Source organism: Onychostoma macrolepis, chromosome 08, assembly GCF_012432095.1.
Source record: "Onychostoma macrolepis isolate SWU-2019 chromosome 08, ASM1243209v1, whole genome shotgun sequence".
NCBI classification, from domain to species: domain Eukaryota; kingdom Metazoa; phylum Chordata; class Actinopteri; order Cypriniformes; family Cyprinidae; genus Onychostoma; species Onychostoma macrolepis.
Window position 1 is genome coordinate 14,706,794 of NC_081162.1, and position 24,246 is coordinate 14,731,039.

Consider the following 24,246-nt stretch of genomic DNA (forward strand, 5'->3'; position numbering starts at 1 on the left):
AAAGCGATTCCCAAATGAGGACAATAGAAGCAATGAAATGCAACAAAAGAGCAATGATAAAATCACACTACATGTAGCAAGGTGTTTTTTATATATAATAAATTAAAAGAAAACAAGTAGATAGAATAGAAAAAGAAATAGAGAAATAGAATAGAGAAAGCTAGTTGGCCTTTTTTTTTTTTTTTTTTTTTAAAGAAGACAAGATCTATATATATCTCTGTTTTTAACAATTTTCAAAAATCAAGTTTTTTCAATGTGCATTCCAATTAATTTCAATCAAACTGCAGTTGGTTTTTTTTTTGATTAGGTTAAAAAATACAGCCTACTAACAAAATAAACCACAATAAAAACATAACATAATAAAAAAACTTAGTTATCTGTTTTTGCAAAATAAACTCTTCATAATATTTTTTTAAAAAACAGTGGTTTCCTCTGGTGTCATTTCAACTGTAACAGCATTATTTATTTATTTACCGTACATATTTATTTATTTGTTTGTTTGTAAAGTTAGTGTGCTATTTTTGCCAAGGAGACAGTTAAAGCTTGAGATATGAAGATGTATTGCGTGAAACAAAAAATAAAAATAAAAATCACAGTAAATATCACTAAATAAACCAAATATTTTATTGTGTCATTTCCAAAATGATTGAAATACTGTTAAAATGTTATTTAATTGTTAATTTTGGACATAAAAAGCTAGCCGTTTTTCCAGAAATATTATAATTGTCATTGATATTACTGTTATTTGCATCTCAAAATGTGATTAAACACATTATTTGAGATGTGATGAAAAGGACACTGGTTGGAAAATTTTCCAGTGAGGCAGAAGTTGGACATGTTCAGTGAATAAATTAAATTAAGTAGTGAAAATGTGAAAAGTGTGTTTTAAGAGATTTTATTTTATAGTCCACCGAGGCAAAAGTGTCTGTACACTGAAGCTGAAATTACGTCACTTTCTGCATTACATAAGAGAAAAGTGCTCACAGAAAGAACAAGCAGTGAATCTAATGTGATACATCAGCTGTTATTGACGTCAGCTGCTCATGCTGACGTAATGCTCATTTGTTGAAGACGTGGGATGTTGCGGTAAGGGACAAGAGTTTACAACTTTCTGAACTCCAGTGTGTGCCTGTGTCTATTATTCAACATTTATTAGAGGAACACCCCTCATTTATTGCCAAACTTATTGAAATGACATCATCTGTTGTTTTACAGGGGTACTTTCTGATTAAACCACAGTAAACCACTCTATTGCCTTTTTTACACAGCTGATCCTACAAACTCTACCCCAGAAACAACACATTAACAGTACATTGTCTGTGTCCACACACACCTATTCTAACACTCACATCTTTGAGTACGGTATCAGAGTACCTCTTGAACTTGAGGGGTGTAAAGTGTTTAATAGACTTTAAAGATTATACAGTAACACACACATCAAATACACAGCGTTACCATGGAAATCAGAAAACCAGACTGAGGTTAAGGAGCACTATTATCTGGGACACAGTGAGAGAAAAAGAGAGAATACCTCTTTTTGTCCTTTAAGTCCTCAACCCTTCAGAAGTGTTTGCACAGAGCCCCACAACCATGGATCCTTGCCAAACACAAAAAGTGTGTGTGTGTGTGTATTTGGCATTGGTATTATGATATTGTGCAAAACATTTATCATTTGAAGAGTGGAGCTCTATATATTGTTTATAATAGTAAACCTAAATAGATTTTTTACATTTTTTCTTAAAAAAAAAAAAAGGTAGTGGATGGTTGCCAGGGTGTTGCTATGTGGTTACTGAAGTGTGGGTTTGTAGTGTATTGCTTGCTATGCTGATGCAAGGGCATTTCTAGGTGGTTGCTGGGTTGTTGTGGGTGGTGGTTATACAATTGCAAGAAAGTTTCCTTTAGATGGTTTTCTATATAGTTTCTTGAGTGTTCTGGGAGGCTGCCAGGGTGTTGCTATGCAGTTACAGTACTAAAGTGTTTGGAGTGTTGCAGTTGCAGAGGATCTCTCAATAAGGCATTAGAGTGACCCTGTGTAGTTGATAAGGTGTTCTGCATGGGTGCACAAGCTTTTCTAGGTGGTTTCTATGGCAAAGTTGCGTGCCAAAGTGTAATAATTATGGTTAGTATTTTGTTCAAATCTAACCATAAGTGTGACCAATACTAGCGATGGTAGTCTGACAGCTGGTACAATACATTCCACCATCTAAACCCCTTTCTCTCCTAAACTCTCTTTCTGTATCCAGCTTTCCTCTTTTTTCATCTAATTTAAAGTTCATTCTATCTATCATTCTGACAGAGTGCCTGTGTGAGAGAGCTTTGTACTTGTGTGTATTGTTCTAAATGGACTGAGGGCTTGTGGCTGACCTGGGAGATCACAGCAGTCTCACACACACACACACACATGCTGAAACTTGCTGTTTCACTTCTGACAGGGCTAAGAGCTGCCAAATTCATTCTCTGGACTCCATTTGAAGGGATTTGTGTCTGTCTTTGTTATGTGTATACAAAGTTTTATCTCAAAGAGTGTAGTAGTTGATCTAAAGGAAGAGCGTTTGTAGCAGTTTTATGTTCACATCTATGTGCCTGAGAGAAAGAGAGACAGAGAGAGAGAGAGAGAGACTACAAAGAGGAGAGGAACTCATGTTAGTGTGCCAGTGTACCCTTGTTGGACCTACAAAGCCTGAAACGCAGAAGAAAAGTCAGCAAGGTGGGTTGTTTCTTTTCAGTACAAAGACTGAAAACGCTTAACAAAGAATGACATTTCTCTTTGGTCTCTCCTAAAAAATAACAACTTTTGGTTACCTGTAATTTGTTAAGGAATAGTTAACCTGAAAACAAAAAGTCTCTTATTGTTTACTCATGCTGTCATTACAAAACGCATGGCTTTCTTTCTTTCACACTTTTTTCCAAACAATTAATCTGCAATACTGGAGCTTTTAAGCTAAGGACTTAGATTATTAAATTAGAAGCACCATGTCAGTATCATTTCCTGATGACGCTGTAAAGCTGCTTTGACACAATCAGTATTGTATAAAGCACTATATAAATAAAGGTGACTATAATGAAAGTAGTTCATAAAACTTGCGCACTGTATTCCAAGTCACCTGAGGCCATACAATAATTTAATGTGAGAGCAGACCAAAATGAACGTCATTCAATGAAATTTGAATAATTCAGCCATTTAGATTGGTTTTGTATATAGAATCAATCGATTCAACAGTAAATGAATCAAGCATCTCGACTTTTCTCATGAACTCTCATGAGGTCGTACAGGTTTTGAAAAGCACGAGGGTGAGATATTGTTGGCAGAACTTATTTTTAGTGTGAACTACCCCTTTATTTCCCCCTGCATGTGAGCAAAGGCCTTTCCTCACGCGTTTCAATCTTTCTTTTCTCTTTCGCTCCCTTACTGGAGGTTCTGACAGTTGGTCTCAGTCCAGAGGAGCCGCTCAGCAAAACAATCGACTCCTTTCTCCTCTTCTCTTTCACTCTCTCTCTCACTCGTTCTCTCTCTTCAGGATCTCGCGCGCACTGAGAGGCTTATGACACGGTTACCTCCTTCTCTCGTCTTTCTTTCTCTCTCTCTCTCTCTCGTTTGGTTTGTTTTGTCTGGTGTTGTTATTGTGACATTGAGGTCTTAAGGTTAATTATTGTTTGTTTATTTGGGAATCAGCAGCATTTAGTCTGGTTTTAAGGCCTGTGGAGGAGTCTTCCTCGGTGTGTGTGTGTATGTGTGTGCGAACGTGTCCTGCTCCAGCCTTGGCTGTAATGATGATGTACGATTTGCTGCGTTGGCACAGCCTCTTTGCTTAAAGAGATGTGAAGGGCGCTGGGATGCACTTTTCTGCTCTGCTCTTGTATAAATCTCCCAGGATGGGGGGTGTGAACCTTGCTGGATGTACTTGAATGCGTGTGTGTCTCTCTCACACACACAGTCCTGCAGTAGCTCATATTAACTGTGTTTATAGTAAATTAGCACAGCTAATCAGTGTGACAGCGCTACAGACAGAGGGACTGTGTGTGTGTGTGTGTGTGTGTGTGTGTGTGTGTGTGTGTGTGTGTGTGTGTGTGTGTGCTCGCGTTTTATTATGAGACTTCTGCTGTCTGCCAGTGTGAATAGTTCCATTATTCACAGCAATAGAAACAGAAAGAGAGGAAGAAAGAACAAAGCACGTTTTATATTTGGTTTAGGATGCTGCTATATTTGTTACTCTGTGTAAAATAAATACAAAAATCAAGACGCTGGAGGATAGTCTAGTTTTTCAGGATTCTGTACATTTTAGCAGTGCTGTAAAACTGTGTGTGTGGGTAAAATCTATATTCAGTGGAGTCAGTAGGTCTCCTCTCATCTTACTGGTGATGCTCACTAACACTTATTAAAATTCAACACCGCAGCAAATGGGTATGTAAAGTATTGGTGTGTGTTGCTAAAAGGCTTTTGAGATGTAACAAATGTAAAAAAATTTAAATGTATCCCCCTCTGTTTTATCTTCCTCCTATAACACTTATCATTCTCTTTATTTTCATTTCTAACACACACATTGTTTTGTCACAATGGGACTTTCCTTTAACTTAATTTGTTTTTACACCAAGCTAATGATATTTTCTGTTGTCTAACTCTAAACCTAAGCCTAACACAAACCTTTCTGTATGTTTCCATTTTCATTGACATGTTCTTTAGGAAGTTTTTTGGCCATTTTCATTGTGAGGACTGTAGGACCAAAAAAATCACACACGTTTACTAAAATATCTAATAGATTTTAAAATAACCAATGTTTTGTCAGATTTTTTTGTTCTGGGGACTTACTTAGTATGGCTAAGTAAACTCACACTCTTGTAGAGTTGTAATCATAAGTTTGTTTATATTTTAAAGTACTTTCCTGAATAAGTTATTTCACATAATTGGTTTACATATGGCCCACAAAACTAAATAATGATTTTACACAAAATTTAAATGCATACTGATACTGATTTGGAATCCTGTGTGTTGTTACTTGGGATGTATAAAAAGGTCTGTTATGTGAAAACGTATTTAGGGAAGTACTAAGCTAAAACAAAATGATATTTTTATGATCTCTCTTATTTTTTAAATGTTTACCATTTTACAGATTCTGCACAAGTTTGACAAATAAATACAGCAACATCTGTCTTTTACTAGCACCTAAACATCAGAAAGACATGAAGAAAGAAACAGAATGTTGCTCTGTTTCATTTTGGCTGAAGGAGAGGTTGAATAGAAAAAGAACAGTATAAAATAAACATAGATTCCTTTTAAAGTGTCTGACATACTGAACTCATACACATACACATACACACACACAGTCTTACACCCAAAATATGAGATAAAGTGAGAACATTAAAACCAAGAAGTGTGTAAATACGTCAAAGTGTGTTCAGTTATCTGACTGTTTTGACTAAGAGGTTGCTGTTTTAGCATGCAAATCTTAGAAGTTTATCTCAATGGAAGTTTGAATGATATGTTTTAAAATGATACAGTACTGAGTCAGACAGCTCTTCTCCTGTTCTCTCCTCTAATTTATCATTTCTTTACCCTCCACATGCTGAATATGACCTAGTGCAGTAAGCAAGCACACACAGACACACACACACACACACACACAGCAGCAATTAGAAGTTGTTGGTCTGAAATGAGAGCTGGACAGTGTTCTGACTGAGTGGATCTTGGCTTCCACTTTGGGCATTCAGTGAACCTGGACCAGAACCATAAAAAGACCAAATGAAAGGCTCAACAAGACCGAATGCTTTGACATCCAGTTCTGTGTGTGTGTGTGTGTGTGTGTGTGTGTGTGTGTAATATGAGATCAGATTTCTCCCTTCTCATCTTAGACAGGACAGTAGCTTTAGACCATCTGCTACTGAAATAAAGCGTGTGAGAGTGTGTGCGGCATATCTGAAATATCATGGCTATTATCAGACTGTGTTTTAGGAGTGGGTGAGCAAGGGGTCGGTAAGGACTGAATAGTGGCTATGAAAAGGAGATGAAAGGTCTAACACTTTTTTGTTGTTGTTCTGGTGTCCAGCTTTCAGTGTAGCAAGGAAACTCCATATCCACAGCATCACTGTAACAACAAGCAGAACGACTGAGAGCCGTCACTGCAACAGCTGCCACGAAAACCAGCATCCCATTCAACCATCTGTGTGGCAGCTGTCTGCGGTTTATAGCTGATAAGACGTTCTGGTCCACCTCAGAAGATGATGACGATGATGATGATGATGATGATGATGTGCAGCTCGCTGGTCCTGCTTGGGCTGATTGGCATCAGTGCTTCATCCAGTGGAAGTTCATCTTCCTCACCCCGGATGAAGCTGTCTTATAAAGGTGATGGAACTGGCTTGTATCACATGTACATCTGTATACATGTGTTTAGATTTCAGTTTTTAACTCTTGGTTTCATGCTTCTTCCAGATCTCCAGCAGTTTAACGGCATTAAGCGGTTTGACTTGGAGCGTTCGTGCTCTTTCGGAGCTCTCCTATTGGACGAGGAGAGGGGACGGCTGTTTGTTGGAGCGCGCAACTTTCTGTTATCTCTCAGTCTCGACAACATCAGCAAACAGGAACAGAAGGTACAGCACACTCCTTACTCCTTACTTCATCCATAATGGAAGTGTTCCCTACTGTACTGTATGTCTCTCATCAGCTAATAAAATTTTAAACAAAGGTGTAACCCTGTCAGTCATAACTCGTTGGTATACCTGGGGACAGATTCACAAAAATCTTCTTCAGAAAAAAGTTTGTAAGAATTTTCTAAGAATTGCAAAATGCAATTGTTAGAAAGTTCTTTGGGTGTTCACAAATATTAAAAAAATAAAATGACTGACTGTATAGTAGGTACTTCTCAAACACCCTACATTATGATTATGTATATAATAACATAATAGTAATAATAATCATTTATATATATATATAATTATATATAAATTATATATTTTATATACCAAAATAAAAGACAATACAGTAAATTCATTAAAAATATTACTTTTTGTAATTTATTCTAAATTTTAGAGGTGATTTGTTATTTTCGTAATTTCTTTGTTTTTTCTTTGCTTCCTTTTTTTTGGCTTTTCTGGAATACAAACTATTTTAGCTTTATTCTTAAGTTGGAATAAGAAGAAAATACTAGTAGTTTTATTCTTATGAATGTTTGCTTATTTAACTCATGTGTTCTAATATCTCTGTCATACATTTACTTTAAGGAAGCAGTCCAGTGTTTATAGCTGATATTAACAAATGAAATTATTACATGATTGGATTTTTTATAGCCCATTTACACTTGTATTTTGTGCCGCCCACACATGATTAGATTGTGTGTGCGTTTGTGCTAGAGATCCAGTGAGGAACCTTTAGCATTAATTTTGTGTAAAGTTAATCAGCCTTTAAAGTCATGCCAGATGATTTATGGTGGTCCAAGCCAACATGCCGATGACAGAATGATGGATTTTTATTTCTTTAGGAAGGAAAAAGAAGGAATGATGAGTGAGAGTTGTCGGTCACTGTGTACTGCTCTAGACTCATGCAAGCACACACAGGTGTGGTTAAGGGAGGATATGTCCGGATGTGTGCATCGCCCCTGGACGTGTTTTAAATGTATCTCTGATGGGGTTCAGAGAGAATGTCCCTCAAGCTACTGAACACGTCTAACCCTGCAAAGGTCCTAACCTTTAGCCAAAACTCTTCCTCACTTCTGGACTTTCTCTCTGTCTCTCTCAGATCTACTGGCCAGCGCCTGTTGATTGGAGAGAAGAGTGCAACTGGGCCGGGAAAGACATCAATGTGAGTGTCTGCCATAATCAGATCTTGTGGTCACCAACACACCCGGTTTACACATCTATCATTACTATCTCTCCTATGAGCTGTTTGTACACAAACACACACACTCAGGCAATTAGCACTGCTATCACAAACATCTCTTCCAAACGGCTCCAACATTAACAGACATAAATCAGTGTAGAGACAAAGATTTGAGTCAGGGGTCTGTGGGGTTGATGAAAATACTTTAGAGAGCCCACAAAGAAGATTTACAAAACATATAGAATGTTTTTTAAAAGTTTCATAATACTGGTGAACGTTTGGTTATCTGATAAGCATTACATATTGTAATAATAATTTTAGTTTTTGATGAAAGTTATAATAAAGTGTTACTGATTAAAATCTTTAAAAAAAAATTTTACAATATAAAAGTTTTTATATTGATGGTCCATAGGTTGGTTAAGACTCTATAAAAGCTATTTAGAGTAGAATAATATATAAGTAAGAATTAAGAATATAATATTTTTATTAAACAAAGATGCTTTAAATTGATCAAAAGTGACAGTAAACACTTTTATAATATCATAAAAGTTTTCTATTTTCAAATAAATGCCTGAAAAAATGTATCATGGTTTTCACAAAACTATTAAGCAGCTGTTTTCAACATTGATGATAATAATAAGAAATATTTCTTGATCACCAAATCAGAATGATTTCTGAAGGGTCATGTGACACTAAAGACTGGAGTAGCAGCTGCTGAATATTTAGCTTTGCCATCACAGGAATAAATTATATTTTAGAATAAATTGAAATTTAAATTGTAATAATATTCCTATATTCCTGTTTTTACTGTATGTTTTGATCAAATGAATGCAGCCTTGGTGAACATAAGAGACTTCTTTCAAAAACAACATAGTATTATCATGGTAATGTGTCCAAAAACATGCTAACACCATGGTACTTTTTGTAAGTGGAGTTTATTGTTTATAGTGTGCCTATAATACTTGTGTATTGTAACATGTTGAACATGTTTATGAAAAGGTCATAGTTCATGTGTGTTTTATCTGGTGTGTTAAGCGGATATGTGTGGGATGTTTTTGGACACTGTGTCTGTCTGAATGTTCTCTTTATTGTAAAGGGTGTGTAAGGTTGTGCGATTTCAAAATGTGTGTGTGTTGGGGTTCATTCTGTGGTGGGTAACTGACTGAGGTCAGCTGACAATGAGAACTGAGACAAACACACATACAGACTTTGTTCAGTGCGCTGACCTGTGAGTTGACCCTCATTACATGTAGGTGTGTACAGGACGGCAGGGACAGAACCAGACCTCCATGAATAAAGACTTAAGATTTTCCCTGGGATTCTCCCCCTGACCTCTCACTTTCTCATGCTGTCTCTTTTGTTCAGTCTCTCAGTCTGAACTCCTGATTTCTCACTCAGTATCGCTTTCAATTTACTCACCTCTCTGCATCTCACTCTCTGTCTTTCAGTGTCTTTATGTCCTACTTCTTTCTCACTCCTTGTCTTTCAGACAACCACAGTTCATAGTGCCTACATCTGTTAAGCTCCAAAACGATGGAAAACAAAACCAGAAGCATCATAAAAGTATCAAAAAGTGGTCCATATGACATAAATCTTCTGAAGCTAAACAACATCTTCATATAATGAACAGATTGTACAGTAGTCAACATTTGAAGTGGATCAAAAAAGTCCATCAAAGTTGTCCTAAGACAAGATCGCATTTTATAAATGTGATGCTAGATGTTCTCTGACTACATGTGGACAATCGTACAGGCTAATCATCCAATGATCAGGCTAATAAAAGGTCAAAGTTGAAAGTTCACCGCACGCGTCTCAGCAGGAAATTCACACACATATGCCTTATTCCTCCTGAGAGACATTGTTCATTTTAAAGCTCTTTTTCTTTTGTTGTGTGCTCTCTCTTTCTTTCCCTCTCAGTGTTTCTTTCTTTCTTTTTTCTTTGTCTCGTGGGCTCACTTCAAAGAGTCCATCAGCACGCACACACACATGCTCACACACACCCCTAACACGTCCTTCCCTTCTTGAGGGCTGTAAAGCTCTCGAAACAGAAGCCCTAGTGTGTGTGTGTACGAGAGGTGGAGAGAAAAGGAGAGACCCCTTCCTGTATAAACACAGTTTGTCAGCAACTTAATTGGTCTTCGATGATTCTATTCCGCCACCCCCACCGTACAACACACACACACACACACACACTCTTCACAGGGTGCGTTAAGCTCAAAGAGAGGCCTTTGTTCTCCACAAGCCCTGTATGTGTGTGTATGTGCGAGTCTGTGTGCGTTTGTGTGCAGGGTTTAAGCATGGCAGGAGGGCACATGTCAATCTTTCTGTAAAGGTAGTGGAGAGGTTACACAAAACACACACACACCATTTAAACTAGCATGATTATGCTGGCTCCTAAGATACCTTGTTTTTGCCATACTCCAGCGTGCATTCATGCATTATGATGATGCGTAAAATCTAATTTGTTGGCTGAAATCAGATTAGAAATATATTGTTTTCAATAATAATAACTGTATAGACAGAAATGTAAGTAAAAAGGTCAATTTTACTTATATTTCTGTCTATACGGTTTGGTCTTATTACAGTTTCATTGTGTGAAGATCTAATCGAATTATATGTTAACTGATTTGCTTTGGGACAGTCCTTCATTGGACAATGGGTCAGTGCCACACTGTCTCCTGGAATCCAAAGGAGAAGTGCCTAATATTTGAAGTTCAGTGTGTGTGTGTGTGTGTGTGTGTGCGTGTGTTTCTTGTGCACAGATGTTCAGTTCAGGGTTCATTCTGCTGCTGAAGGCCCACTGTTAGCCAGAGAGAAAAGATGGAGCGAGGCATAATTACAGTCCAAACAGCAGGAACATCTGCTACTGAAACTTAAGAGACCCTCTCCTCTCCTCTCCTCTCCTCTCCTCTCCTCTCCTCTCCTCCTCTCCTCTCCTCTCCTCTCCTCTCCTCTCTCTCTCCTCTCCTCTCCTCTCCTCTCCTCTCCTCTCCTCTCCTCTCCTCTCCTCTCCTCTCCTCTCCTCTCCTCTCCTCTCCTCTCCTCTCCTCTAGTCTTCTCAACTGTGGCCTTCTCATATATTATCCTCTCACCTCTTCTTGTTTTCGTCTTGTCACTCCCCTTCTCTAGTCATCTTGTGTAGTCATCTCTTTTCTTGCTGTCTTTGGTCAGCTTGTCTCTGGTTGTCTCTTCATGACTTACATCCTCCCTGGTTTTGTCTTTATTCTTCTCTTCTTGTTTCATCTTGTCTTGTCTCTTCACTAGTTCTCTCGTCTAATTTCTTTGTTGCTGTCTTTCCTTGTCTCAAATCTTCTCTGGTCATCTTCTCTCTTCTTGTCTCAAGTCGTCTCTTCTCCTCTCTTGTCTTGCTTTGGTCTTCTTTTCTCTAGTCATCTCGTCTAGTCTCTTCTCTTGTTGTATTTGGTCATTTTGTCTCTGGTTGTCACTTCTTGACTTAAGTCTTCTCTGGTCTCGTCTTTGGGCCTCATCTTGTTCTTGTCTAATTTCGTCTTTGTTGCTGTTTTCCTTGTCTCAAACCTTCTCTGGTCATCTTTTCTCTTGTCTCAAGTCGTCTCTTCTCCTCTCTTGTCTTGCTTTGGTCTTCTTTTCTCTAGTCATCTCGTCTAGTCTCTTCTCTTGTTGTATTTGGTCATTTTGTCTCTGGTTGTCACTTCTTGACTTAAGTCTTCTCTGGTCTCGCCTTTGGGCCTCATCTTGTTCTTGTCTAATTTCGTCTTTGTTGCTGTTTTCCTTGTCTCAAACCTTCTCTGGTCATCTTTTCTCTTGTCTCAAGTCGTCTCTTCTCCTCTCTTCTTCTTGTCTTGTTTTGGTCTTCTTGTTTCTCTAGTGCTCTCATCTATAGTCTCGTCTCTTGCTGTCTTTGGTTATCTCTGATTGTCTGTTGCTGTCTCTTCTTGACTCATCTCATCTCAAATCTTCTCTTCTCTGGTTATATCCTCTCATCTCACCCTTGTCTCATCTCGTCTTTTCACATCTCATGTCATATTGTCTCTTCTCTTCCACGTTCCTCTCTTTCGGTCTCTGTGCTTCATCCCTACATCCTCTCCCTCTACCCTGGAATCCGGATGTTCCCGCTCCCTCATGTTGTCGTAGTGATTCCAGGCACTCTGGGAAATGTGGCATGCTCCAGCAAGCACATTCACAAAGGAAAAGAGAGACAGAGAGACTGTATGTGTCCATGTGTGTCAGTTGAACAGTCGACGTGTCTTTGTTTTCATGTGTGAAAGAGAGTGCGAGAGATTACAGAGAGTTCCGGGATCACAGCGAGCAGGGAAAGGTCAGCACTTGTGTCAGACTGTCGTCAAGGATACGTAACACAATGACGTTTCGTTTCTGATCCGCCCCATACATGGTCCCCTTAAGAGACAAACTGAAAAATATGTGTGCATGTTTTTGTGTCTAACTTTGGCTCTGAGCTATTGATAGTCAATCCAGATGTTGACAGTTTCCCTGGCTGACAGATGAACTGGTGAAAGTATGTAAAATATGTCCTTCATAAAATTTATTTGTGCGTGTGTGTGTTGCAGACGGACTGTGTAAACTATGTGAAAGTGCTACACCACTATAATCGGACTCACCTGTATGCCTGCGGGACAGGGGCTTTCCACCCCACTTGTGCTTATGTGGAGGTGGGACAGAAGATAGAGGTAAGTGTGTGAGCATTTGGATGCATGTGAATGAGTTTGTGTGATATACGGCAGTTGGCCAATTGCACTGCTTTATTTTCCTTTTCCTCTTTAGGATCATGTGTTTAGAATCGACCCCTCTATGGCAGAAGATGGAAAAGGAAAGAGCCCATACGACCCACGCCACACATCAGCATCTGTTCTAATTGGTTAGTTGCCACTTTTCAGCCTTCTTTCTTCCATTTAAATGCTGTTACATCATGTCTAAACAGTAACCATTTCTACATCATCACATAGGTGATGAGCTTTATGCAGGCGTGGCCACTGATTTGATGGGACGGGACTTTACAATCTTTCGCAGCATGGGACAAAGGCCCTCCATACGAACAGAACAGCACGATTCTCGCTGGCTTAATGGTATGTAAGAGAGTATCTTAGATAAAATTAGGCATGTTTAGTTTTTTGTTTTTTCATGAAGTCAAAAAAATAAGGTTGATACAACTGTCCTGATATCATGACAGAAAAAAGTCCTTCTTAAAAGAATAAAAATCTTGAAAAGAAAACATTTTTAAATTGTTTATCTTAATCTTCTATTATTATTTTTAAAGTGCGCCTATTATGGGTTATGAAAGGTTCATATTTTGTGTTTGGGAGTCCCCAAAAACAGGTTGACATGCATGCAAGGTCAAAAAACACTTTCATTGTCTTTTACCTTACTTGCTCAACGGGAAACTTGCTTTTTCCAAACCCCTCCTTTGCGTGACGCTGATCTGTGGTGATTGGTCCGATTGGTCTCATTTTCATCTCATCATGCCTGTAATGCCTGATTAAGCAGCATTTGTGAGTGCGGGCTGCTTTGTGTACAGCCGTTACCAGGGAAACGGTTATTTTACCGCTCCAAAAGCCACAACTAGTGGCAAAGAATGAATTTGCATTTTCATTCAGACCAACGCGAAAAGACCAACAAGTGGGCCGGCAGTATGCTAATGTTTCATGTTGACATCAACATGAAACGGCTTGGGATTCGTTTTAACCCATAAGAACCCAGACCAATTTCTGCTTATAGGAAAATTATGGGGCATATAAAACAGACCAAATGGACAACTCCTCCTTGTGAAAGATCTGTAATGTTACACATATGACACATTGGGTGTTTATGATCAATTTTTCATGTTACATATATGTTACATTGGGCGTTTATTCCTCAATTGAAAAAAAAAAATTGTATAATATTTTTTTTTGCTAAATAACATGTTTTTTTAATGTTTATTTGCTTTTCCACAACATATATCAAAATGATTGCTTTTCTGGGAAGATAAAACAAAAACATTTTCCAGGAGTAATAAAGTTTTTGCATTTTATTTGCTTTGCCACGACATATTTCAAAACCACATAACTGTGACGATTAAATTTTACAACTCTTTTGTAACATATCAAAATTCTACCTTTTCAGGTATATGGTTTAACCAGAAATTAATTTAGATTTTTTTTTTTTTTTTTTTCACAATTTGAAAATGTGCAAACTGAATAAAAATAAAATAACTACCTTACACTGGAGATTAACATGTTAAACATGCATGTAGATTTGTTAAAATATGCTTTGAAATGAGCAGCAGAATATATATAACACTAATATAATTGAATCAGCTAAATTAATTGAGCTGCTCATTACCATTTTTCTTAATGTGACAAATATGTCACATCAAAATTCCACCTACTTTTATAAGGTTAAGAGCGCGATGTGACATGTGTCACCACAATATCTTTGTAACTTGTTTTATATCAATTTGCTCAAGAAATGTATTAAAATCAGATTAAGAGTAATCTAGGATATGTTATTAAAACATTAGAATTGTCGCATGGGTTTAAACATACCTTTAGTAACAAAAACAAGCGTTTTAAAAATGATCTGACACTGCAACATGTGCTAACCAGACAGGACACCATTTTGGAAATGTTGCCATGGCAACAAAAAATGCATACATTGTCACATGACTGAACCTGGGTGTTCGTTATATGTCACTTAGGCACTTCCTGAGTTGAAAGTGAGGGATAATGCTTTAAAAAGTCCTTTCCAGATAGTCACAAGTGTTTGTGAGACCCGCTTCACCGTGGGTTCTTATGGGTTTTAAAAACGACTCGTTTCATTTGAAACTTTGCAGGATGTTTTCATTCACTTAGAGCTATGATACACACAGCATGAAAGGTAATTTTCAAAAATCCATAATGGGGCACTTTTAAAAAAATCTGTTTTGTTGCAATATTATAAATATTTTAAAGCCAAATTAACACCATGTGGTTTAACCAACATGCAGAAAAAATGAAAATTATATCATAGAAAGGATGAGCATATCCCACATGCATTTTAAATTTGATATTTTAAAACGTTTTCTTCCTCCTTTTCTTTATCTTGCACACTCTTGTTTGTCATTAAGCCATGTGTTTAGATGCATCTTTGTTTTTCTGTTTTTGTATTGTGACACTGAGCCCTATGATAATATTGTGTTTCAGAGCCCAAGTTTATTGCGGCGTTTGGTGTTCCAGAGAGTGAGAATCCTGACGATGATAAAGTCTTCTTCTTCTTCAGAGAAACTGCTGTAGAAGCTCAGGGATTTGGGAAGGTTACATATACCCGGATTGGTCAGCTCTGCAGGGTTAGGAGCAGGATTTATCAGCCCTGTTTTATAATGGCCATTGGCTGCAGTTTATTATTTTTATTTGAATTTTTGTTTTTTGATTTTTTTTTTACAGAATGATATGGGAGGACAGCGCAGTTTAGTAAATAAGTGGACAACATTTCTAAAGGCTCGTCTTGTGTGTTCTGTACCAGGCAATGATGGCACTGAAACACATTTTGATGAACTTAGTAAGAACTTGATCTCTCACACACACAGACACTAGGCTTAAATTATGCTGTTATAGCTGGCAATTGCATTTCATTGCTGTCTGACCTTTGTCCGTACCTTTAGGGGATGTATTCCTGCTGCAGACCCGTGACCGAAAGAACCCGCTGATCTACACCGTCTTTACCACCTCAAGGTCAGAGTTCATCAAAGGGTGTGGGTTAAAGGCTTAGCTCACCCCAATAAGTTCAGTTCTGTATTAGTTTACTAATCTTCATGTTGTTACAAACCTGTTTGACTTTTTTTGTAGAACACAAAAGTAAATATTTTGCAAAATGTTTTTTTTTTTCTTTTGTTTCCTTTTTTTTTCTGAAAGTAATTGAACTTTCCTCAAATTGAACTGTCATGTGAAAAAAAAGCAATTAATCAAAATTATTCAAAATATCTCCTTTTTTGTTCCATAGAAGAAAGTAAGTCATAAAATCAATGGCATGATAACTGTTTTTTGTTTTGTTTTGTTTTTTGCATGAATTGTGCCTTTAAATAATTATTTAAATAATGGATTGTATAGGAAGTATTTACAAAATTGGGCATTTTAATAATAAAAAGTTGGCCAAAGTGCCTGATCTCAGCATTTGTGTAGTCACTTGTATGTCCCTGTACTGAAACACGTGTGTTTGTGTCTTACAGTAGTGTATTTCAAGGTTCTGCAGTGTGTCTCTACACCATGAATGACATTCGCCGGGCATTTTTAGGACCTTTTGCCCATAAAGAGGGACCCAATTATCAGTGGGTTCCATTCCAGGGTAAAGTGCCATACCCACGGCCAGGCATGGTAAGAACCGTTTCCTTCCATCTCACATTCATAAACAATATTTAAAAAGTTTGGGGTCAGTAAAATTTGTACTTTTTTGAAAAATGTATGCTGCTTTTTTTTGAGGAATCCATACATACATGTAAACAAGTTGAAGCATCAATGCCATTTCAAAACAAGTTTGTGGGAATATAAATTTGTATTTGTAAATGTTATAAAGTAAAAGTAGATTGAGATTGGTCATAGGCTTGGACTTGCTGACCTGCGTAGAATGTTGATAACGTGAACGGATTGGGTTTCAGGATTCTACTGATAACTCTTTCTCTCTTCCGCAGTGTCCCAGTAAAACATTTGGGAGTTTTGAGTCCACTAAAGGTTTCCCTGATAACGTAATCCAGTTTGCAAGGCACCATCCATTAATGTTTAATCCAGTCACTCCACTGGGAGGCCGGCCACTCTTCCTGCGCACTGGAATACCATACACCTTCACTCAGATTACTGTAGACCGCGTCAACGCAGCTGATGGACACTACGATGTAATGTTCATCGGGACAGGTATAATATTAACTGAACATTGGTGAAACCCTAAACTGTCTTTACTGGTTGTGGCTCTGGTTAAAGCCTCTCTGTGTCTCTCTGCAGATGTCGGCTCAGTGCTGAAGGTGATCTCTGTGCCCAAAGGAAGCTGGAGTAACACAGAGCTTCTGCTAGAAGAGATTCAGGTCTTTAAGGTGAGAGGATTGTGTGTGTGTGTGTGTGTGTGTGTGTACCTGGTATTCATCATGTTATGGGGACCCGACAAGGATAGTAATACCAGTATATTTTGACCTTTTGGGGACATTTTTTTGGTCCCCATCAGGAAACAAGCTTATAAATCACAAAGAATGGAGTGTGTTGAAAATCTGAAATAGCAGAATGTTTCCTGTGAGGGGTAGGTTTAGGTGTAGAGCGATAGAAAATACGGTTTGTACAGTATAAAAACCATTACGCCTATGGAGAGTCCCCACAAAAAATGGAAACCTGTGTATGTGTGTGTGTGTGTGTAGGTGCGTGTTTACTTTGGGGACAAATTTGCGAACAGATGTGAGCTAAAACCTAAAATAAAATAAATTGTTTAAATAATGTTTTTGTTAGTTTGCTAAAACTGCAAAAAGGTTTTTATTTAAAGTTTAATTATTTTAAGTTAGTCTTAGCACTTATTCTTCACTTTACATTTAAAGAATATAATTATACATTAATTCATAATTACTGTATACATTTATAATTAAAATTAAACATCTGTAAAACCAACTGTTCTTGTTGCAGGATTCTTCATCTATTATCAGTATGCAGATTTCTTCTAAACGGGTGAGAATGAGAGCTATTTTTAAACAGCATTACAGAAACACATGAAAGCAGCATGTTAGTAAATCGCGTGATGATTTTCTCTCTCTCCACAGCAACAGCTGTATGTTGGCTCAGACACAGGTGTTATCCAGGTGCCTCTGCACCGCTGTAGTATGTACGGTAAAGCTTGTGCCGAGTGCTGCCTGGCTCGAGATCCGTACTGCGCCTGGGACGGACACACCTGCACACGCTACCTGCCAAACACAAAACGGTACAGCTTCAGTCATACTGGTTATTACATGGCTTTGTTCATACACATTGTATAGTGGAGTCTAAAATTCTGTGACCACATTCGAAATTCAAAATTTTGTCATTTTTACTACTCGTTTCCAACTATTGGGCGCCACTGTATTGCACAGTCAGACCTGAGGAATATGCTATGCTAAGGCTTTTCAATATGTTTGTGTGAATGTGTATTGATGTGTGTAGGAGGTTCCGGCGTCAGGATGTGAGGAATGGGGATCCTAATGCACTCTGCTCAGGAGGTAATACTGCAATACCTCTGTGAGACTCTAAGAGGAGCCATTTCTCTGTTCTCACTACTGTATAGTTAATCAGTCCCAATGTGAATTTAAGCAGTGAGTCTGCTCACAAGTATTAGAGATAAAATTCCATCAGATAAAAAAATAAATGATTAACATTTTTATTAAATTGAAATTTTAAAGTTTGTTCTTTCAAAAATTCTGTTTATCAGAGAATCTTGCAAAAAGTATCATGATTTCCACAAAAATGTTAAGCAGCACAACTGTTTTTAACATTGATAATAAATGTTTTTCAAACAGCAAATCAGCATATTAGAATGATTTCTGAAGGAACATGTGACACTGTAGACTGGTGTAATGGCTGCTGAAAATTCAGCTTTTGCATTAAATTCTATTAAATATATTAAAATAGAAAACAGTTGCAATAATATTTCACAGTATTACACTTTTATTGTATCTTTGATCAAATAAATGCAGTTTTGCTGTGCACACGTCACTTCTTTCAACAAAATTTAAAAGTCTTCCAAACCCCAAACTTTTGAGCAGTACTCTATGTAATAAAATATAAAATGCTAAATGCAAAGGCCAACTAAGAAAGGGTTGCATGACATCTTCTCAAGCTAAATGTAAATCAAGAAAATACAGACTTTTATCCAATTACCCAAAAATACCCACTTTTCATGCTGTGAATATAATGCTGTCATGTACAGTCTAAAACTTATAAAACTTGAAGTATTTAAAACTGTTGATTTTAGTTTTCATGGTGCATTCTATAAAAAAAAAAAATCAAATTTTAATATTGTCAATATAACATTAAAATAATTGTCTTATTGCTATTGACCAGAATATTCATATCAGTGCATTATACACATTATTGAGCCTATGCAGTTCATAAATTTCAGTGTTCAATCTATTATGAGTAACCAGATCTCATGTCTAATCTCTTATCTGAACGTCTTATACATTGCAATGTTTTGCAGACCATCAGAAGCAGCGTGTCCTAGAGAAGAGGCTGTATGCTGTGGATGGAAGCAGCTCCTTCCTGGAATGCATCCCGAAATCACTACAGGCCCAGATTACATGGACCTATCAGAGGCACCCGGAAAACCCACGGGAGGAGGTGAGAGAGAGGAGAGAGCAGGCTGGGGCAGATATGTGGGGTTATTATGGGAAAGACGGATATAGACGGCATTGATAAGAGATGATAAATGTGTGTCTTCATTTAAATTAAAAACTTTCATTCTCTCTCTTATCAGTGATAGTTGATGCAGTTATTGTGTGTGTGTGGGTGTAATTGCAGGCTCGTCTAGATGACCGTGTTTTGCAGACCGAGCGAGGCCTGTTGCTAAGGCGAGCCGTGCGTAGAGACGGTGGCGTGTATCAGTGTCATGCGATGGAACATGGATTCACCCAGACCCTCCTCGCGATCACGCTGGAGATTTTGCCTTTGGCTAGCTCCGCCCTTTCAGCTCCTATGCCTCGCAGCCCCGCCCACTCCCATGCCAATCATGGGCAGTCCATCAATCAAAAGCTGTGGTACAGGGACTTCATGCAGTTAGTGGATCACCCAAACTTAAACACAGTTGACCAGATCTGCGAGCAAGTTTGGTCACGCAAGAACAGCCTATCAGGGAAGAGTGCTCCAGATCCAGCCAGTGAGGCGCCGGTTCATGACCCACTGCACTCTAAAAAGTGGAAGCACCTGAAGGAAGTGAGGAAAGGGCGAAATCGCAGAACGCACGATGGGAGACCCGCCCCCAGAGCACCGCGGAGCGCGGGAGAGTAGCGAGGAATGAGAGATGGAGTAAAAAAGAGACTGAGAGACAGAAAGAAAGAGCAAAAACCACTGGAGGTGGACAGATTCTCACACAGCATCTCATTCAGTGACTGTTTATCGCCTGTTCTGCTTCTTATTACCCCTGTGACGACACTCCACTGCCTGTTATCAGTCTCTATATACTCTATTGCCCTCATATCCAGTCTGAAGACTCAATCTAGTGCTCCCACGACCCCAATCCCGCTCCCGCCAGCATCTATTACTCCTGATGGTTATCCAGAAACCCACACTCCATCCATCTGATTCCTAACACAAACTCAAGAGGTCCTAAAGTCCAAAAAATCCTTTTGAATTGTAACAGGAAAAGCTTCGATCAGAAATTGAAGACACAAAGACGTGCATGCGCTGCGTAAACACAGGCTCTTGTGGACACACATTGAGTAAATCCATGCATACTCTTCTTTGTTTTCATCTGGGTGTTTGTGCAACATGTGTTCTTAGATTAGATTCTTCTCTCACTTTGGCCCTAAAACAGAGACCCTTGACTCACCAGCACCATATGAACATCATCACTGTTCTTTCACTGCTTGAAGACTTAAAACAAAACATTTCAAGCAAACAAAAGAGAAAAAAGGAGAAAAACTGTACATTTGTGATCTGGTAAGGTTATATAGCTGCTGTAAGAGTGTTTAAGTAAATGTTTTTTTTTGTTGTTGTTTTTCATGTGACGGTAATTATATACCTTGTAAGCGTAAAGGGTTCAGTGAGCTTTACATCTCTGGCAGTTCTGTAAAGTAACAAAGGTGAATTATTTTGAGTTACTAAGTTGTTTCAGGTGTGATTATGTGTTGTATGAGACTGAGATGGACACTGCATTAATGTACAGGGGCATTATGGGTTGTATGGTCTGAGACCAGGTGAGGAAAAACTCTTTTCGACACTTTTAGGTCTAAACTTAAAACTAACCTGTTGAAATAATTATAATAATAATAAAAAAGTCAGAAGAGTTATGTATACGTGTCTGTGTAAGAGAGATTTACATGCTTTTTACACAGCTCTGCCATATTCACCATAGTGTTCTGTGAGCATCATATACTGTAAGACCACAGCTAATGTATTATGTATGCTAGATAATGGGTTAAATCAGGAAACACAGATCCAAGGCCCTCTCTGAAGAGAAGAAACAAGAAAAATGTCTTTAGCTCTCACGCTGACGTTTCAGATGAATATTTAATTGAACACATTCAAAGAGTCTAGCCAGTCTACTCTTTCTGTCTTTTGAAAATAGCAGTGTTGAATTTGTCGGTAAATGCATGTTTACAAACGTTCGAAGCCAAATTTCTTTTTTTATTGCGTTGCAAAAGCGGTATGGGAGCGAGTCAGACAAATTCTATAAATTTTCTGCACAAAATACCATAGTTAGGCTACTTTAGTCATAGTCGCTAACTTATAACTGTGGTAACATGATATCCACCGCCACAAAAAAAGAAGAAACTGAAAGTTTGTACAGTATTTTGGACTCTACGGTGGTCAGCAAGGTAGATGTATGGTGCTGGCGCAGGAGAGTCTCTTGGTGTGAGCGCCCTCTTCTGGTGTTTGTGAGTAGTTGTGGTTTCTGCTGTGTCGAGGATGAGAGAAACGTGACATTGTAAAATAATCAATTCTGATTCATTTTTAAATTGATGTAAGAATGTTTTGAGCGGAACTGGTGGATTATCATGTGGTAGTATTTATATCAGTTTTCTAAAAGTTGTACTTAATGGTTATTTTTGCATGACTTGAAACGTCTTGAACGTTTTTTTTATACAATGGAAAGACCATGTTTTAAAACTGTCCTGCAAGATTATCTGGTGTTTTCAGCATATATTTATGGCTCGATAAGCTAATGTGTTGTGGTGGTTTGTGATGAAACTGACCTACATGTGTAATGTCCATTTTGATAGAGGAGAATGAAAACATCCTTGTGTGTATATTTTGAAATCCTTCCCCTTCTTTTGAATACATATTTAAAGCCCTAACATAATTCAAAAGTAATAATTTGGGTCATTTAAAAGACTATTCAAACAGCATTTCAAATTCATCTGATTTTCTTTTCTTTGTGACGCTTCTCAGCTTTTGAGAGAGAGTGTAAGAAAAAAGCGGGTGTAGGCTATGTGTGTCTCAATGTGAAAGAGGATCTGTGTGTTTGTGCCATTAAATATTAGGATTTCTGTACATTGGGGAAAAGTGTGAGTTGCATTTTGTGGACAAGTCAAAGGTCGAAGGCCAAAGTTGACGTGAACACTGTATTATTCCCTGAGTATTTTCTCTGTGGATTGTTGCATCAGACTGTAAATGATTAACACAATAAAACATACAGTTACCTAAAAATAACTCCTCAGTTTTATTTTTGATAGAGCCAGAGGCGTAGCAATAGGGCAGGCAAGGCAGGCAATTGCCTGGGGCCCCGCATTTTGAGGGAGCCCCCAACAGCTGACCATTTGAACAATCGGAAATGTCATTATTAGTAATATACATGTAACATGGAGCAATATATCTGCATCCCCCCTAGGGGGCTCCCTCTCGCGTTACGCTGGATGTGCTTGCTTTTTCCTCGCGATGCGTCGGCCGCCGTTTTCAAAATGGCACAGCACTTACTCATGCATTTACTAGGCTATTTTAAAAATGAAAAGGACTTATCCATCTGGCAGCCAAAAGCGGGAAAAAGCAAGCAGAGGAGGAAAAGAGGAAACATGACAGCGGTTTTTGTTGTTAATTCCATCTTATTTTCGTTTAATTATTTGCTAGATTAATTACTAGTCAAATTACTAATAGGGTTACTGGGAAACAGGTTAGCTAGGGTTGCACTTAGCAGCAGCATGTATTATATAGCATTTAGCAGGTATTAATATAGGCTGCAATAGAATATGGCACCGGGAAAGATGCGCACATCAACACTTGGCAAGTTTCGGTACTGTGTCTTGCTGCCAGTGGGGAGCTCATGAATCAAAATAAATAAATATCATTATATTTACTTAGTTGACATTATTTATTTAGCTCTTCTACAGTAAATTAGTTGAGTTAACATAATTAGTTGTCAACTAACAATGAACTAATAGTTAAAATAAACTAAATTAAATTAAAAAGATTAAATTAAAATGCTAATCATATACTTCTGCATGCAGGAGCATTACTTAAGTTCCTGATTAAAATTTTGTTAAAGAATAAGCACTTTGTTTTAAAAAATAAACTATTTATGTTATATTAAGTGTGTTGACTACTTTTTGTATGTTGTATAAATATATATCTAGGTAACAAAGATATATTAACAAAATAATCTTTTAGAAGGGCCTCATCTGTTCATTTTGCCTGGGGCCCCCACTTCATCTTGGTTCGCCTCTGGGTAGAGCAAGAGTGGGAATTTAAGAAAAAGAAAATTAAGAAAAAGAATTGTATGCAGTAGTGTGATCTCACCACTCGAGTGCGCTGCAGTGCATACTGCGTTTCACATTAGTTCTCACTTTGCACAGAATATTTCATTGGGTACGATTATTTTTAAAGTAAAAAATAAATAAAATATTTTTTAATAGCATAAAAAAAAGAATAAATAAGTGAAGGAAATGTATTGAACATTTCCACATTATTGCCCAGAATAGAGATAAGAAAGTGACCTTTTTTGGTAGTTGTATTATTGAATATGCTATAAATACAATATAAAACGACCTCTTCCTACACATTTTCTATTCTGTCTGCTAACTGGTAATGTCTCTTTCTGTGACAGCTGTAATGATTAATGATGCCAATTACTGCTAATTAACCCTTCATTAAACTCCTTAACCTCTCAGACTCTCATTAGAGGTGTTGACTTTAGAAAGCAGGGTCAACAGATCTTCTCACTGACTCACTTATAGATTCTTGCACTCATATTCGTTCTTCGTTTCTTTTCTATTTCGTTCTCTCACTCGGCATCAGACCAGACAGAACAGAGCAGGAGAGTTTAGAGAGGAGGCTGAAAAAATAAACCATGAGGTGGAAGAGAAGATACCAGACGAGAGGAGAAAGAGGAGTTTGTACAAGTGGCGTAGAACAACAAACCTCCCTGAACAATGAAAATGAGTTAATTAAGACTTAATTGGGCTTTAGAAAATATTATATTTGTGGGTCTTATTACCAGGGCTGTGGGAAAAAGAAAGAAAATGTGTATGTGGATTTAAACCAGCACTAAACTGTGTAATGAAGCCCCTTGATAGTGATTGAGTGAACATGGTCTCGCCATTCATACTTTGGCAGTCTGCATTATTCTGTAACTGAACGTTTATTTTCACACAGCTGTGCTGCTCGGTGTAGTGCTATACAGGCGTGGAAACACAGGTATGTCCGATTGGGCCTTGATGGTGTTTGTCCATGTTTCTAAACAGGAAGTGGGTCATTGGTGTGCGTCAGTGTTGACCGTTCCTGCAGCTGCTGTGTTTCACAGTTTACAGCAGTTACTTATGCACACTTCCGCTG

General features: G+C 37.9%; 1 protein-coding gene across 15 annotated transcripts in view; it reads left to right on the forward strand.

Annotated features, from left to right (window-relative positions):
* sema3b (sema domain, immunoglobulin domain (Ig), short basic domain, secreted, (semaphorin) 3B) overlaps nt 1-22,664 on the forward strand; it is a 73,425-nt gene extending 50,761 nt beyond the window's left edge. For all 15 annotated transcript variants that reach the window (XM_058784170.1, XM_058784165.1, XM_058784161.1 and 12 more), the window contains 17 exons: nt 6,042-6,340; nt 6,428-6,585; nt 7,730-7,792; nt 12,358-12,477; nt 12,572-12,665; nt 12,754-12,873; nt 14,968-15,110; nt 15,208-15,322; nt 15,426-15,495; nt 15,990-16,134; nt 16,449-16,668; nt 16,756-16,844; nt 17,419-17,460; nt 17,553-17,710; nt 17,929-17,984; nt 18,962-19,101; nt 19,282-22,664. In XM_058784170.1, coding sequence (XP_058640153.1) covers nt 6,214-6,340; nt 6,428-6,585; nt 7,730-7,792; nt 12,358-12,477; nt 12,572-12,665; nt 12,754-12,873; nt 14,968-15,110; nt 15,208-15,322; nt 15,426-15,495; nt 15,990-16,134; nt 16,449-16,668; nt 16,756-16,844; nt 17,419-17,460; nt 17,553-17,710; nt 17,929-17,984; nt 18,962-19,101; nt 19,282-19,767 — 2,346 coding nt within the window. In that variant the 5' untranslated portion in view covers nt 6,042-6,213 and the 3' untranslated portion in view covers nt 19,768-22,664. The remainder of the gene's footprint in view (nt 1-6,041; nt 6,341-6,427; nt 6,586-7,729; nt 7,793-12,357; nt 12,478-12,571; nt 12,666-12,753; nt 12,874-14,967; nt 15,111-15,207; nt 15,323-15,425; nt 15,496-15,989; nt 16,135-16,448; nt 16,669-16,755; nt 16,845-17,418; nt 17,461-17,552; nt 17,711-17,928; nt 17,985-18,961; nt 19,102-19,281) is intronic.
* The last annotated feature ends 1,582 nt before the right edge of the window (nt 22,665-24,246 follow it).